Genomic DNA, 16,624 nt, shown 5'->3' on the forward strand with positions numbered 1-16,624 from the left:
AGAGTGTTTCAGACAATTTATAATTATTCCACTTCAGGAGCATCAAAATCTCGGAGCTGCTCACATGTCCTACACATACTGATCCCTATTATTAAAGGAAAGGAAAGATCCCCCAATAGGTGGTTGATACCGTCGGCGCACGTGCAGTTGTTCTTTTCAAACCACACTTAAAGTGATCAGAGATGCGCCTCTTTGACGCATCATTAGGGTTCGCGCAAGAGAACTGCACAGTGGAGACAATTCCTAGGGGCCGAAGTCCCTTCAGCCCCCCCCCCTTAAATATTTGAGGTGGCCGTCCTCCCCCAAGTTGATGGGCAGTGCCATTCAAATGGTGTACGTGCGTCAAGTCTTGTGATCGGTTAGGCAGGGCGGGACTTACCTGCCGTCCCGTCCTCCCAACATTTTAGTCAATTCTTTAGTCTATTCTTTGCTGTGATATATAAATATTTTTTTAAAAGTAACAGAAAGGCAACAAATACTTATTGTTGCTTTGTTTTTGAACAAAGCTCGTTCACTTTGATGAGGGCTTGGTGAGTTTCTGAATCCCTCCCCCGTCCGAAGTGGCCCCTTCCTCGCCCACGAACTCAAATACTGTAGGTTGATTTTGGAAGTTAAGTCCACCTGAATGCATGGGAGATCAAGGAGCGAGCCAGGAAGTTCTCGATTGGTGGCGCTCGGGAAAGGTCCGCGCCAAGACCCAGCCTCCTGCCCTCGAAAACCGCCGGGAAAGCATTGCTATAATAGGGTGACTTCTGACTGAGATCGCGCGCCTGCGAAGCGCTTTGAAGGGAAGAAAGCGCTAATGCCACATTCGAGGAGAGATCGCTTTCCAGTGGCATCCTTGCTCACACGAATGCCATCTTTTAAACAAGAGAGCAGACATTTCCCCATTAAAGCAAACCCTGGATCGCTTGCTCCTTTCATCCGAGAAAGCTCCAGCATCTTTTCCATGCGCAGCCTTGATTCTGGTAGTACTTCCCTAGGAATAAGAAAAAAAGCGCCTTTGAGCAATACATTTCCTGCTCGGCGACAGCAGCTCTTGATCATAATTCTGGAATAGACTACCAGACCTGCCTGAACAGCAGGCCTTCATCTTAGACCAAAGGAGCGGGCCTTGTGGCGCTACAGGTGACACTGAACTCCATCTCCCATCAGCACCTGTCCGCCCGGCAAATGGTCAGGGATGGTGGGAACTGGAGTCCAGCGACACCTGGAGGTCATCCGTTTCCCCAACTCTCCTTGAGAGCTTACATGCTTTAGTGCGGGATCCAGCCAGAACGAGGTACTTTGAAGGCCTCGGATTTGAAAGGGATGGAACGTTTCTCTCCTGCTGAAACAAGAGGGCATTTCAGCTGCTTCTGGCGGAAGAGAGGGCGCTGCCTGCCGGCCCACCACAGGGTGCAACTCCACGCTGAGCACTTTCAAGTCCCACGGAGCCTTTGCACGCAGAGAGACGCCCAAGTCTCCCGCTGAAACGTGCGGGACGATGGCGCAGCTCCAAAGCGCATTCCCGTCCCGACAATTTCAACAGAAATTGCCGGGGGAGTCACGCTCTGTAGACGCTTCCTGCGTTCGCAGAAGCCAACAGAGTTGACTGTGGCGATCCTGGAGCCTCGGGCCCCTTGAACGTCGCCGGGCTAAGGTCTCCGTGAGGCTCAAAGCTGGTTCCCTCAATCCGCTGAAGCCCTTTGCTCTGGGGTCGCCTGCCCGTTCCTTTCTTCGTGCGCCCGCTCCTTCGCTTGCGCTCGCTGCCAAGGCGCATCTATGAGGTTGGCCGACCGAGTCCCTGCCAGTCTTTCTTCAGCGGTTCGCCTAGAACATTTCGCACTAGCCCAGCTGGGTGACTTCGAGGCGCTTTGTTTTAGTTACGAAATGTTGGCGATGGGTCACCCTTAGGGTGCCGGGTACACCTGGCGAGCTCCTGCTGGCCGCCTGCTCTGAAGGCAGGTCGGGGGCGGCGGTGGATGCCCAGGGCGCGAGGCCAGGACGCAAGGGGGCCGCGGGAGAACTGCTTTGCTGCTTCACCAAAGGGCCGCGTTCTGTTTCTGACGCCATTTCCTGTTGGTTGTCCAGAGCAGTAGGTACTCAAAGATATACTGCTCCTGAGCGCAGAGGTTCCATTTTAGCTGTCACTGCACCAATCAATCTTCTATTGAAATCTTTAGCAGAGTTAGAACTGGGGAAATGAAATGCCTTCCTTACGACCCCCGCCCGCCCGCCCTTTATGCCAAGCGAATAGTTTGGGAAGTGGATGGGAATTATTATGGCTAGGCCAATGTGATTACTATCAGCCTAGTTCCTCTGGAAGTTTTGAAATCCAAGTATTTCAACCGAAGTCGAAAGTATGGACTGTGGCTGCTGGAGTTTTCCTTAGTTACCTTCTGAAGAAACAGACCATGGTTAAAGCATCAACTTTATTTCTTTTCTCTGCCTATGGTGCGATCCAGTCTAAGGCATGGACTTTTCAGTCCTATTGATTTCAATCCTATACATTCTATACATTCCAATAGGACCACCTACTAAGTGTGCATAGGACTGCGCAAGCGTCTAAATCCCCATAGTAATCAACGAACTATATGCCTGGCTTGACTATATTGTATGTATGCATACATACATTTAAAGCATTTCTATTCAACCTCGCAAGTTCCTTGGAGGAAGATGTTTGTTGTGATTGTTGATGACGATCGTAACATAAAATCCCTAGATATATAGGGTCAGCCCCCTCTGAGCAATCCACCGCAAAACATGAAAGCAACCGTAGAAATGTTCAAATAAAAAAAATTCCTTCCTGTAGCACCTTAAAGACCAACTAAGTTAGTTCTTGGTATAAGCTTTCGTGTGCATGCACACTTCTTCTTCAGCAGCACGGCCTGGAGGCGGGCGGATGGGCCAACTAGAGCACTGAAACTATCCAAGTCAGTAGGAAACCGGGAGGTAGTCCTTCCAGATTCATGACCAGGGTATAGCATAAGAAGGTGATTTTAGTCCCAGAACATGGGGGCAAAAAGCCTCCCCCCAGGTTGCGCCCACGGGTGGTCAAGGGCAGCAGCCGGCGTCTTGGCGAGGAGAGCCCTAGGTGGGAGCTGATTATTCAAATCGCCTGCCTAGGACTTGGGGATTGGAGGCTAGCCTGGCCTCTGGCTGCTATATCACTCCGGCACCCACGTCACTGCACCACTTCGTTTCCTCCTCCTCCTTCCACCCTCCTCCTCCTCCTCCTCCTCCTTGCCTTCGCCTCCGGGCAACTCTTCTCAGCGAAACCCACCCAAGCAGTAGTAGTAGCAGCGGCAGCGGCGGCAGCAATAGCGGGCAGGGAGAAACCCCACGCAAAGCGAGCCCACCCTCCCCCTCCCCCAACACACACATAGAGGGAGGGGGAAGAAGGAGGGAGGGAGGGAAGGAAGGAAAGAGGGAGGGAGAAGGGAGGGAGGGAGAGGGAGAGAGGGAACGAGGCAAGGAGAAGGAGGGAGGGCTATCGAGGAGGGTGTTTTCCTTTTCTTCCCCCCCCTTTTTTTTGGATTGCTCTCTCTCCCTCTGTCGTCGCTTGTTGTGGCTGTTAAATTTTAAACTGCCATGCACTCCGCTTCCAGTATGCTAGGAGTCGTGAAAATGGAAGGACACGAGCACACGGAGTGGAGCAACTACTACGGCGAGCCGGAGGTAAATGGCAACTTCTGTCTGTTTGCGTGGGTGGGTGTCTCTCTCGCTCTCTCTGTTTGTGTGTGGGTCCCCCACCCAATCCCCAAGCCTCCTCCTTCCGCTAAAAAACAGGACTCTCTCTCTCTCTCTCCCTCTCGCCCTCTTTTTATACAACACTGTGTTAGCCTTGAGATAATATTAACTTTGTGATCAAATATTGACTTGCGAAGCCTCCAAATCCTTTGCCATGCCTAGCCGCGCTATCCTAACAAAGTTGTGTTTGGCAGAGAGAGGTGGGGGGGGGGGGAGAGGAAGGGCGTTTGAGGGGGGAGCTATAAGGAACCAGGGGAAGAGGGGGCGCATTTATTGCTCGAAATCTCGCCCTGGGAGGGCTCGGAGTCTGGGGGCAAATGAAACCCAAAGCCGGACAAGAATTCTTTCTGGAATGAGAGGAGCAAAGCTTTACGCACAAGCTCCTGCCGCTCTCCAGGTCGCGCGCCTCCTTGGGATCTTTTCCCTCCTTGAGTCAAATCACATTTCAGGTTCCCTCCTGGAGCCGTCAGCCCCATTTTTACCCTTGGATTTTGAACAGAGCCCCCACGCCGATTTCCATCTCGTTTAATTCTGCCTAGGGCTGAGGTCTTGACCCCCGAGTGATTTCGATGCAATCCTCCCCCGCAGTAAAGAAACAAAGTTGTCGGAAGATCACGACGGATATTCCCTAGTCAGTGTATGAGAAATTCGGGTTGAAATCGAATCCTACCGAAACGAAACACAAATTCTATCGAGTCGTTTTGATGGACCCGGCTTCTGTTGGGTTAAGAAACTATAACACAAGTGACTTGGGAAGTAAATTGCATTGAAACCCAAGAGAATCGCTTAGGATTGGAAACCGAAAAGCTTCGGGGGAGTCAGATATGGGGGTCTGAGGCTCTAATCCTCTGCGGGCTTAGCAGGGGGTGAGTCCCGCGAAACACAGTGGGGTTTACTTCTGAGTAAGCAAGCATAGGATTGCACGGTTAGACCGGGAAAGTGTGTGCGGTAGAGAGCGGGCTTGCTTTCTGGTAGATTTGCATTAGCATTTGGGTTTTAACAGGAACAATTCCCCAGCCAACGAACAAGGAAATATTTTAAACACCCACCTGGGTCCTCCTTTTCTTCCATCGCAATAAGAAGCACGTTACTTGGGCAAAGGCTCATTAAAGACAACAGGAATTTTTAAAATGAGGGTGCAGGAATACTGTTATGACCAGACTGGTCGACTTTCTCCTGTGGCATTAAGGTCCAGATCCTAACAGGTGTTGTTGTTGTTGTTGTTTTGTATGTCATCGATTTCACTGGGACCTGTTAGCGCATTTGGGATCCAAGTGTGCAATGCTTGGACCCCTCTCCTAACCATAGACATGATCGAGTCTAAGTTAGGCGCTCCCCCTGCCCCTTTTTAAATTGTATTTGGCGAGATTTACAAGCCGATCCTCTCCCGTGTTTAAGGTAAAGATAAAGGGACCCCTGACTACTAGGTCCAGTCGTGACCGACTCTGGGGTTGCGGCGCTCATCTCGCTTTATTGGCCAGGGAGCCGGCGTACAGCTTCCGGGCCGTGTTTACTCGGATGTAAATCTGACCGGTTTCAATTTAACTGCCCCCCACATTCAAGCACCTGCTGTAGCCTTCCATTTAAATTCAAGGGGCCCAAGAGTGCCGGGACCACGTTCCCTGGGGCGCCGGGTACTTTCACCTCCCAGCATTGTATCACACAGACTCCGAAGGAGACTCTTACACCAAAGAAAGCTCCCTCGAAATGCGCGGTGGTGGGGGCTGAGGGCTGGGTTGCCCACGATCCCGTGGCCAGGGAGTTGGGGGTCTCGGGTGGGACGACCCGTGGGCCACCTCCACTAACCGCTGGGCTCCCCGCTCTTGTCGCCTTTGCAGGGTTACTCCACCATGAACGCGGGGCTGGGCATGAACAGCTACATGAGCATGCCCCCCATGGGCACGGCGGGCAACATGACGACGGTGGCGTCCGGCGGCTCCATGGGCATGTCTTACGCGGCCGGCCCGGCGGGCATGAACCTCTCTCCGGGCGCGGGGGCCATGGCCAGCATGGCGGCGCACCTGAGCCCCAGCCTGAGCCCGCTGGGCGCGCAGGCCGGCTCGATGGGGGGCGCGCTGGGCGCCTACTCGGCGCTGAGTCCCGTCGGGGCCGGCGGCAGCGGCGCGTACGGGCAAGCGGCGGGCCTGGGCCGCTCCCGCGACGCTAAGAGCTATCGCCGGAGCTACACGCACGCCAAGCCGCCTTACTCGTACATCTCCCTCATCACCATGGCCATCCAGCAGTCGCCCAACAAGATGCTGACGCTGAGCGAGATCTACCAGTGGATCATGGACCTCTTCCCTTTCTACCGGCAGAACCAGCAGCGCTGGCAGAACTCCATACGCCACTCGCTCTCCTTCAACGACTGCTTCCTCAAGGTGCCGCGCTCGCCGGACAAGCCGGGCAAAGGCTCCTTCTGGACTCTGCACCCGGACTCGGGCAACATGTTCGAGAACGGCTGCTACCTGCGGCGCCAGAAGCGCTTCAAGTGCGACAAGCCGCCGGGCTCCAAACAGCAGCAGCAGCAGCAGCATCAGGGCGCCTCGCCTGCCTCGTCCGCGGGAGCCCCGTCGCAAGGGAAGAAGGCGGCCTCGCAGGCGCCGCAGGAGCGCGACCTGCCCAACGGGGCTCCGGAATCGCCGCACTCCAGCGCCTCCCCTTGCCAAGAGCACAAGCGCGCCCTGGCCGACCTGAAGGGCCACCCGGAGCCCGCCCCGTCGCCGGCGCAGCAGCAGCAGCAGCAGCAGCACCTGCTGGCGCAGCATCACGCCCACGCGGGGCTCTCCCACGAGGCGCACCTCAAGGCGGAGCACCATTACGCCTTCAACCACCCCTTCTCCATCACCAACCTGATGTCCTCCACAGAGCAGCAGCAGCAGCACCCCCACCATCCGCACCATCCGCACCAGCACCACCCCCACCCGCACCACCCGCACCACCCGCACCACAAAATGGACCTCAAAGCCTACGAGCAGGTGATGCACTACAGCAGCTACGGCTCGCCGGTGCCCGGCAGCCTGGCCATGGGCTCCGTCACGAACAAAAGCGCCCTGGAGACCTCGCCCTTGGCCGGAGACGCCTCCTATTACCAAGGGGTCTACTCCAGGCCCATCATGAACTCTTCCTAAAGGGCACCCCACCCTTCGGCTCTGCCCACCCCCGAAGGGCCAATGCCCTCTTTCTCTCCCCAGGACAAACCCGAGACTTCTCTGGGCAGGAGGAGATTTGAGATATGATGTAGACTTTGGAAAGAATCCAAACGGTGCCCAAAGCCAGGTCAGTTTATTCCACGGCGTCGCCTCCCGATCCCAATCCATATCCAAAGCCCATCGGACTCAAACAATCCGATGGCCTCCACCCACTACCTGGGAGCTCCGGCGCCTTTGTATCAACTAAAGATTCTCTAGCCCTATTTTTTAAATGAAAAAGACAACTTTCTATGAGGAGCGCACTGACCCCACCTCTCCCGCGCACCACTTTTGGCAAAGAATCCTGGACTTCGCGCCCCGCTCCTAGTTTAGAAAAGGCTCCCGTAATATTTAATCGACGTTTGCTGTTGTGTAATTTAAAGCTCCTTTTTCTTCTACTCTTTTCTCGCCGGCGTCGGGAAAACAGGATTGATCTCCAACAACCGTGGGGCGTGGAAAACATCCAGTTCCGCGGGCTCTTGACCACCGTCACTTTTCTTCAGACACCGATTTAAATTTTATATGAGTTGGAGGTTTCCTTTTAGGAGTCTCCTTGTCTGTTTCTTTATTTTGTTTGTTGCGGGGAGTTATAAATATATCTATTTTTGGGTGTGAAAGTGACACAGAAATAAGTGTGTGTGTGAACCGGTGTTAGATTTCAAAACTGAGGATCAAAAAGACTGTAGCGTTGTGAACTCGGGGGAGGGGGGTACCCAAAAATGGACTTTAGATTGTAATTTGACACAGGAAGTTTTGATGTTACCGGGAGAGTAAACGACTCCGATCGAATTAATTTATCGTTTTTGTACGCTTTATTTATGGTTTATAGATGTGTATTCTGGTAAGGACCGACCAAATTCTCACAAACCATATATTAAATTGCTGTTGGAGATTTTTTTCCCCCTTTCTTAACTTAAACAATAATACCTGTCTGTTATTTTCTAGTATAATGCAAAGAGATGCGGGAAAGATAACGAACTAATTTTAGCTCTTGATATTGCTTGCCAGTGGGCTTACTGTGCTCAGAGTAGGCCCCCTCAAAGATGGCCTGTATGAATAACATGCGTATTTAAAATGCACATATGAAGCTGGAGTATCATGTTTCATACATCATCAAATCTTGTTGGCACGCTTACCATTCCACGTCTAAACTGTGAATAGGACTGCAACCTTACTCTCAAATATACACTTTATTCTCAAGTAAAGACAGAGCTGAATCTATGGTAAATCTTTGCCTGATATGCACTAGATTCACAAGCAGTTTGGTTTCAGACTCCCAACTGTTTAGCAAAATTACTTCCTGCTTCGTCCAAAGTAAACTGCTGAAATGAAGGGGGTTGTTTTGGGGTTGTGCGAAAGGACTGGGAGCTCAGCTCAGTTCTGATACTGCAGACCAACTCCTAGGCCCAGAATGGGCTCAGAGGCACTAGAATCTGGTTGGTAGATCTTGCGATTCTAGTAAAAAGCAAAATAGATCAGAAAAGCCTAAAATCTGCCAGCTCCCTGAGTTGCAGCCCATGGAAGTCCTAGGGCAAGTCGGACTGAAAATAGGGGCTTTCTTGTCGGCAGAGGTTGGACAAAAAAAATACTCCAGCCTTGTAGATGACCCACGTGGTCCCTTCCAACTCTACAATGCTATGATTCTGTGACTCAGTCGAGAGCCTAACAATGCTGCCTATTCTATTATGTATATTATTGCTTTGCCTACTTGACTTTAAATATTGCTTTGTTTATTTGATCCTGTGAACATTACTTGATAGGAAAACCCATCGGTTACCTTACACATTTGCAATCGGGAAGGCTCCCACGAGTTATACTTGCCTAGACATCCCTGCTGATTCCCGTCCACGACTAGGATTGCAACCTCTGTTAAAAAGGGTATTCTCGACATCTGGGCATCATGATAATAGTGGAATGATTTACATAATAGCACAGTATTCAGCCAAAGTATTTTTATGACTCATTGATTTCACTTATAATGTTAACCGCATATCTCATTCAATCTCCGGCCTTAAAAGTGCTTCATCTTTGACTGTACCTGATATTCAGCCTCGCGTTCCACACAATCGCAGCCAATATAGCAATCCTGAAGTACAACTACTATTAAAGCCACATTATCATACTCCACGCGGGAGGTGGCGGCTTGAAAAGCATAAATCATTGGTTTCAGTGGGTCTACTCTTGAGTACGAGGAACGTTGACTATCACCCACCGAGACTACTCTTGCCTTTCAGAATGAACTGAGTGTGGCTTGCTAGCACCTTTCTCTGCATCAGAGAAAGCGCGTGAAGCCTCAAGTGCCTAGTGGAAACCAAAACACGCCTGGTTGGGTTAAGAGTTTCGGGACTTTTAAAACAAATTGGTTAGATGGACTCGAATTCTAGCTTCTTTTTCTTTAAAGATTTGGGTTCTAGCTTACTTGAAATGCAGTTAGCAAGAAGGACGGTTTTAACCTAATGCTGGGCAATTCGGAAGTTGTTTGAAAGCTCGGTGCTCCTATATTCCTCCTCTTCTGTCCGCCCTCCAGAGCCGTATTCTTCCTCTAAGTCGTCTTTGGATAAACTTCGGGGCTCCTCTTTGGAGACTCTTAGCGACGGGATGAGTAAATGGCATTCCAGTCAGTCCCCATCTTGCTCATGCAGAAATCTGCGCACAACACACGCGCAACAGTGACAGCACATACACACGAGAGGCCTTGCCTGTGGCAGGAGCTGGTCAGAAGGCGAAGGGGAGTTACGAGCTTCCTTTCGCTTGCCGAGTCCAAATGAAACTCAGTCGACTGACTCCAAGCCCTCTCGCCCAGTCCCGTGGTGGATCTCGAACCAGTTCTTCAAAGGCAGCCAACTATAGTCTTCCCTTTCACACCGATCCTGAAAACAGTTGAAAACGGTAAGTTTAACTTCGGAGTATTGTAAGAATTTAATTGATTTTCAGTGAAACTGATGCGCGTCACCTTATGCATATTTTACTCAGGAGTAAGGTCTTCAATGGCTTTTGAATATCTTATGATACTTACTTGGAAGTAAGACCTATTGAATTGCGGAGGACTTACTTCTGAGTACGCGCGCTACGCGTTGTGCCGAACCTCTAGCCGGGCTGCAGGGCCATTGCTCAGAAGGCTCATCCGGAAGGAAGACATTTGATGCTAGTTCCCCCCTAGGAAGGGGGTTTTTGTGTTGGCCTTTCGAGAGCATAGCTTAGCAGGATCTCAAAGACGCAGCACTGAGCCTGGTTAGGAGGAAGGCGGCTTCCAGCGAAGGCTCACTGGATGGGGAATCGATCCACTTGGAATAAACGGGGCATCCTTCCCACGAAGCAGGTGTAGGGTTCATGGTCAGTTCATGGGAACTAACCTCGGTTGAATCCCAAGGTTTCCAACTAGACTCAGGTAGAGAAGATTACCTGGCCAGCGGAAGTCAAACAAAACTTCGTTTCTTATTTATTATTATTTACTACATTCATATGCCACCTCGTCCTCCAAGGAGCTCAAGGTGGTGAGCAAGGCTCCCCCCCCCCCTTAGCCACACAACAACCCTGTGAGGCAGGTTAGGCTGAGTGGGAGTGGCTGGCCCAAGGTCACCCAGCGAGGACTCCGGCCCTGGTCTCCCAGGCTTCGTCCAAGGCACTCACACTCCGGACCCCAAACGGCAGAAACCGCCGGTGGCGCATAACTCAATAGTTTAACCCCAGCCCTCTAGCAGAACTTTAGTGTTTCTAAAGCAGTTCACATAATACTCTGTCTTGTAATCCTCACACCAGCTTGGCAAGGTAGCTCAGTATTATCCTAACATCACAAGTTGCCACTTAAGGAATTCAGGGCAGAAATAAGAGGGGAGGTCCTCATCCCTACCTCAGGTTGCTCGGATATGAGCACTTACCGGGGAGTAAGGTCCACTGAATGCCAGGCAATTCGCTACCGAATAAACACGTATTGGTTGAGGGGTTTTTTTGTTTCTTTTTCTTTTTTGCTAGCCACTGTGCTCTGCCTCTGCCACATCTGTAGGGCGCGAGACTGATGTTCTGAGACATTTCACTTGGAGCGCGAACAAAAGGAGGAAAATGCAAAATCGGGCAGCCTAATGGATGGATGCACAGAGCGTACGGAAACCTTTACTCAGACGTCTACTTAGAAGTGAAGGATTGGCTTTGATTCCGTTCATCATGTGACGACTTGCATGTGCGGACTGTGGCCTCCACTCGGACCACAGCAACTCTTTCTTACCACCTCAAGGATTCCATTACATGTATTCAGGCAAGCGCTTGCGTGAACCCAGTTGAGATCTTCTTCCAATGCTCCCTGACTGGAGCTCAGATGAACAAAGGTTCTAAGCACAGTTACTCAAAGAGAGCACCACTAAATATAATCGTCTACAAATAAGTGTCCTTTAAATCAGTGGGACTTGCTCCCAGATCAGTAGGTGAGTTTTTGAAGCCTTGGTCCCTGCAGTCTTTAGAGTTGCAAACTTATTTTAAGAGAGAGAGAAAGAAGAACCCCTCTCCTGAATTTGGTGAAACGTTCTTCACGTGAATAAATACGATTTAGGACAAGGTGCTATTTTAATACAAAATTGGCAACGTTTATCCCCTTCCCACAGAACAGCCCGACCCCATTCGTGGAGTTCATTGGTACTTACCAGAAAGTCTTGCTAGGATTGCAGCCCATCCTGCCCTTTGCATGTTTGTTCAGAAGTTAGTCTGAACGCCATCAGAAGAAACATGCATAGAATTTCAGTTTTTAAAGGAAATGAGTCGTCCTCCGAGTATTTAGGCTTAGGGCGCCGCGTAAATTCATTAAAGAGAGCGCTTCGCACAATGCAGTTCTGCTGAACGTTTGCATTCCAATCCTACATATGTCAAATCCCACTGAGTTCAATGGGTCTTCCAGGTAGGTACCGGTAATTATAGGGCTGGGAGTCTAAATGTGGTTGGTTAAAGTGGGATGTATAAACAGAACATGTGGCTTTTAAACTGGATATGTTTAGGATCCGGAAACTCGTTTCGCAGGGGGTCATTTGCTGCACGAATAAATGGATGGGAAGCAAATGAGAGCTCTATAGCAGCCTTCCAGCTTCCTCCGGAGTGCATTCTGAAAGATCAGTATCCGATTGCGTTCTCGCTAAAGGTTGTTTCATATACAACACTCACTTGCAGGTGAAATCCTTCCCTGACAAATATGTGGGCGTCGGATTTCCCCATGCCAATCATAGCTCGACTTTGGGACGAGACAGTGATGTGTGGCGCACACGAGAGAACGAACAGTAGTAGACTTGGTGCATAGAACTATTTCAGAAAAAGCATCTCTTTCCCAGGACTTGGAAGCTACATCTCTACTTGGAAGTAATTCTCACGGAATTTAATAAGATCGCCTTTTGGAAATAATCGTCTTCTTCGTCAGAAAGTGGGGAGGACAGCTTCATATTTGCGAACCTCTGCAAATCAAACACCACAGGTTTAACTTTCCTAACCCCTGGAAATGTACCTCTATGGTGCCAGTCGAGACTCGCCAGTGGCTGGTGTTCCAGTAGTCTTCCATAGTCTTCAAGTCGACTATGCATAAAGTCTGCTCTTAGCCTGTGGAGGATTATGACCCTCTTCTAGAAAATGCCATTGGGAGTAACTCTTACTCCAATCCAAAGACTGCTCACACTTTTGCAGTACCACCAAATGTGACAGCACCACATGGATCCAGGTTGTTCTAGTGTACATCTCCAACATACAGAATCAAGTAATTTACAGATTTCCACCGCCATCACTTTTTAACTTGTGTGGAGTCAAATTTTCATTTGCTCTAACCCCCCTAAATTATTATGAGCCACCCTGGCATAAATAGACAAATAATAACCTGTAATAGTTGTTTGTTTTCACCTTCCAATGCAGACAGAACAATATACATATATCTGCCAGTAAACTTTCTGGGGAGTATGCCCCTACTTGTTTTAATTGACATCATCCTCATCATTAATCAAATTTGTATACTCCTCTGCTTCCAAAGATCACAGGGCAGTTCACAACATGAAAATACACAATACACAATAAAACAAACAAGAACAAATAAGCGCCCCCTCCCACAAACACATTTTAAAAAACCATAGAGTGTTGATCAGCCCAAGGCCTGGTTGAACAGATTATTTCCAGTGAGGTGATGACCAACTTCTTCTAAGTAACTCTGCAGGAAAGCTGACTGTAAAGGAGAATTTGGCAGACTTTCAGTGGCTTAACCCAGTTGGTGCACAGGTTCCCTGTTTTGGGGAAGATTTGACATTTGAGTACTTCAGTTTTACTGCTGGAATTTTTGACTAAATGCAAAGCAGGTGTAAATGACTTGACACCATGAACCCAAACTTGAGAAATACTGTAACACAGCTGCATTTAAACAAAACAAAAACCGGCCCATAAAACCACACCCGGCCCTCATAAATGTAGCCTTCCCAGGCCTATCTGGATGGCTGCAACAAGCCACACCTTGTCAGGAAAGTGCCACTCTTACCTGGATGCTAGTTGGGGAAGTTTTGTATTTCCACCTGTGTAGTAGTTTGCCCAAATTTATAGATATTGATCTATAGATGTGGGTACATTTAAGGTAACTGTTAGAAATATGGTTAATCCTGATGTTCAGCAGAATGTCTTAGGACTGTAGAAGGCCTAGCCTGAAATGTGAGAAATATACTTTTTTTTTTTACATTTACTCCAACAATCTGGTTAATGCTCTTTTACCATGAAAGGAATGAAGGGAACATTCAGACTGAAGACTACTAGTAAATTTCTCTTCTGCCCTAATATTTGCCTGTCTATCCCTCATATCATATCAAAACTTTGGTCATCTGCACCTTAGTGATCACACCTCTCTCGACTCTTCCCTCTACAGGCCTCAGATTCAATCTGCAGGAGGCGACGCGATTGCTTTATGAAATCCAAAAATAAATTAAAATGTGATCGCCAGTATTTTTCTCTAGGGCATAGAAAGCTGGCCCGTCGGCCAACCTTATTCCCACATTCTAATTTTATTAATTCAGGCTGCATCGTCGAAGCAGCTTTATTTGGATATTTATTTATTTATTTAAATGAATAAATATGTATTTATTTAAATAAAATATCAGCTGCTTTCGCTCCGGACAACAGTCTGTCCGCTCCTCGCCCCCCCCCCCCGCACAACGTTTATAGATTTAAGAAGTGATCTAAACTTGCGAATCCCTCTCAAATCCCCCTCATTGTTTTTTCGGGAAGACTGGGGGCCCCCAAAAGGCACCTTTTAAAAAACAGGCCTGTGCGTGGAGAGGACCCCATTCGGCCGCGCTTCCCCGCCGCCCGCCTGTGTCCCGCGAGGACACACACGTTGTGAAGCAAAGCGGAAAATGTGTGTTCATTACCACATAAAAGGCTCCCGTCGCGCAGAAGAATGGAGGAATGGAATGGCAGCGATTGCGCGGACAATGGGACGCGAATGTGATGCTCTAACCTGGCCGGTCCCATCGCGCCTGCGGTCGTTTTAAACTACTTAGCTGTCTCCCAATCCGTTGATCCCGAGCGATAAGATATATACCTCTGCCAAAAGACCTTTTTAAAAAGGAAAAAAGAGAGGGAGGAATGTGTGCGCGCGTGTAGATGTCGTTTAGAGTCGAGGTCTCTTCTTTCCTCTTCGGCCTCCTTTCACATCCTCTTCACGCGTTAGATCGGGGTCGCTTTGCAAAGGACCACACGGTCTGCCTTCCTCATTCAACCCCACCTCCCGTTATTTTTTTTGAACAACCGCTGGTGATTTAAGTCCCCGCCATCTGCGAATAGGCAAAACCAGTAAACTAACAACAACAACAACAACAACAAAATAAATAACTAAATATTTAACGCCAAATTCCAGGAGGGAAACTTCACGCAGCACGTCATTCTTCAGCAAATTTACACAGATATTAGGAATGCTTCTGCCTGTGTGTACGTGTGCGTGCATGCGTGTGCGTGTGTTTTCTCTGCTCCTTTCGAGCCATTGTGCTTAACTGAATTTTATAACGCTGATCGATATCTTGGTAAAATATTCATTTTTAAACTAGCGGGCAGTGAAATCTTTGCTTTGTGCTAAAGTCAACAGTCGCTCCAATAAATGCCGCGATGCCTTGCCGCCGAGCTGCAGTCAGCGGGGCGCCTGGGCTCGTCACCGTCGCTTCTGCCACCGGCAGCTCCAGGGCATCAGGTAGGGACTTTTAAGCTTGGTGGTGCTGGTGGGCGTCGTTGTGGTTTGCGCTGCTGGCAGCGGGCGGGAGAGGTAGCTGAGAGTCTTGCCTGATTCCTACCTGCTGCCGATCGCCGGTCAGAATCAGGCCTAGAGGAGGGGGGGAGCGGTCATCTCCCCCGACCCCAGAACCGCAGGTTTAAAATGTGCGTTAGGTTCCCCGTGGCTACGAGAAACCTTCCTCCCCAGCGGAGGAATGTGAGCTGGGGGCTGCCCCATAGTCATCAGGAAGCCGGGATCGTCCCCTAAAGGTCCTGGCGACCTGATTCTCAAGCGGCCTCCTGGGCTGTTTAAGTTTTACTGGCTGGAGTTGTGGGAAGGAGTGGGTGCGGAACAGAAAAAGTGGATGAGAGAGAGGTGCTGGCTTATCATGCAGCATGAGTATGCAGGCTTACTCGGAAGCAAGTGCCACTGAGCTCAGTGGGCTTTCTGGCGGGCCGTTGGGCCTGATCCAGCAGGTTTTTCTTTTGCTTGGGAGAGGCGAGCTTTTTTACCCGCCTCGCCTCTCCCTTTTTCGGAGCAGCTGGCGGGTCTTAACAGCTGTGCTCTTCTTCTCGGCTTCTGCGCCAGCCACCCGCCCTCGGCCGACTCCTTCCTTCCTTCCTTGAGGCTTCAGAAGCAGCAGGACGCCACGCTGTGCAGGCTTACCTGGGAGTGAGCCCAGATGAGGACATTCTTCCAAGTAAGCCGGCATAGGATCACACGGCAGGGAAATGGCTTGAAAAGAGTTATAACACTTCTTAAAAATTGGGTTTTTTAAACCGAAATTCCCAAGACTGCAAAGGACTTGAACGGGATGGAGGCGGCTCATGGGACAGTTGTGTGGCCGCGGAAGCCTGAGGTCGCAACCCCAGGACACGTGGGCCTTTGGGGCAATGCGTAGTCTGCAATGCACTGTGACTCTCAGCTGCGCACCGAGAAGTCCTCCTGTCTGCGCTACCTTTGCCCATTTCTCATTCCTTCCGATTCGGTTTGCTCAGAACTTCCCGCTGGATCGTGCTCTTTCTTATACAGTACAGAGAAGCGAAGCTTTGGCGCGAAGCCGCCACGATCCCTGGGCAGGGCGGTTGCATTTCCAAATTTTCTACACCACTTTGCGAAGTAGCTCTGGTTAAAAAAGAGAGTTAAATGCGTATTTTTCAATTTGTGTGCGTGTGTGAAAAGTGCTTTGGAATTATTTCTGCCCCACAACACCACCGGAAGGTCGCACGTTGTGTAGTAACGGAGAGATGAGTGGTAAAGAGCTTTGAGCACGGAGGGAAAGCTCGGACAACAAGGGCGAGATTCAGTCCAGCCCAGCCAAGCATATTCAGGCAACCTTGACTTGAAGGAGATTAACTTCGTCTTTTGCTCCCTTTGCCCATTTATCATATATCTTTATTAAAGACCCCTCCCCCCCATTTTACAGATACAAAACTGAAGTGAAGTCGTAATCTCCCCAAAAACCTCAGCTAGGACCCACGTCTTTCAGTAGCTTTTAAAT

The 16,624-nt window shown here is 49.8% G+C and overlaps 1 protein-coding gene and 3 long non-coding RNA genes across 4 annotated transcripts in view; 2 read left to right on the forward strand and 2 right to left on the reverse strand.

Annotated features, from left to right (window-relative positions):
• Positions 1-476: 476 nt before the first annotated feature.
• On the reverse strand, positions 477-1,977 carry LOC308592658. The gene is made up of 2 exons (XR_014010605.1): positions 1,252-1,977; positions 477-979 (listed from the first exon to the last, which is right to left on the reverse strand). It is a non-coding gene; the product is annotated as an uncharacterized lncRNA (long non-coding RNA).
• Positions 1,978-3,455: 1,478 nt separating this feature from the next.
• On the forward strand, positions 3,456-7,713 carry FOXA2 (forkhead box A2). Its single transcript, XM_081206002.1, has 2 exons — positions 3,456-3,660; positions 5,571-7,713. The coding sequence occupies exons 1-2, from the start codon at positions 3,574-3,576 to the stop codon at positions 6,858-6,860; spliced, it is 1,377 nt and encodes a 458-aa protein (XP_081062128.1). The 5' UTR covers positions 3,456-3,573; the 3' UTR covers positions 6,861-7,713.
• Positions 7,714-12,996: 5,283 nt separating this feature from the next.
• LOC308593566 lies at positions 12,997-14,271 on the reverse strand. Its single transcript, XR_014011011.1, has 2 exons — positions 14,167-14,271; positions 12,997-13,820 (listed from the first exon to the last, which is right to left on the reverse strand). It is a non-coding gene; the product is annotated as an uncharacterized lncRNA (long non-coding RNA).
• Positions 14,272-15,029: 758 nt separating this feature from the next.
• The window catches only part of LOC308593560, a 39,970-nt gene continuing 38,375 nt past the window's right edge, over positions 15,030-16,624 (forward strand). The window contains exon 1 of the long non-coding RNA XR_014011005.1: positions 15,030-15,102. This is a non-coding gene — a long non-coding RNA (uncharacterized lncRNA). The remainder of the gene's footprint in view (positions 15,103-16,624) is intronic.

This window comes from Podarcis bocagei (genome assembly GCF_964188305.1).
Source record: "Podarcis bocagei genome assembly, chromosome: 8".
Taxonomy (NCBI): Eukaryota; Metazoa; Chordata; class Lepidosauria; order Squamata; family Lacertidae; genus Podarcis; species Podarcis bocagei.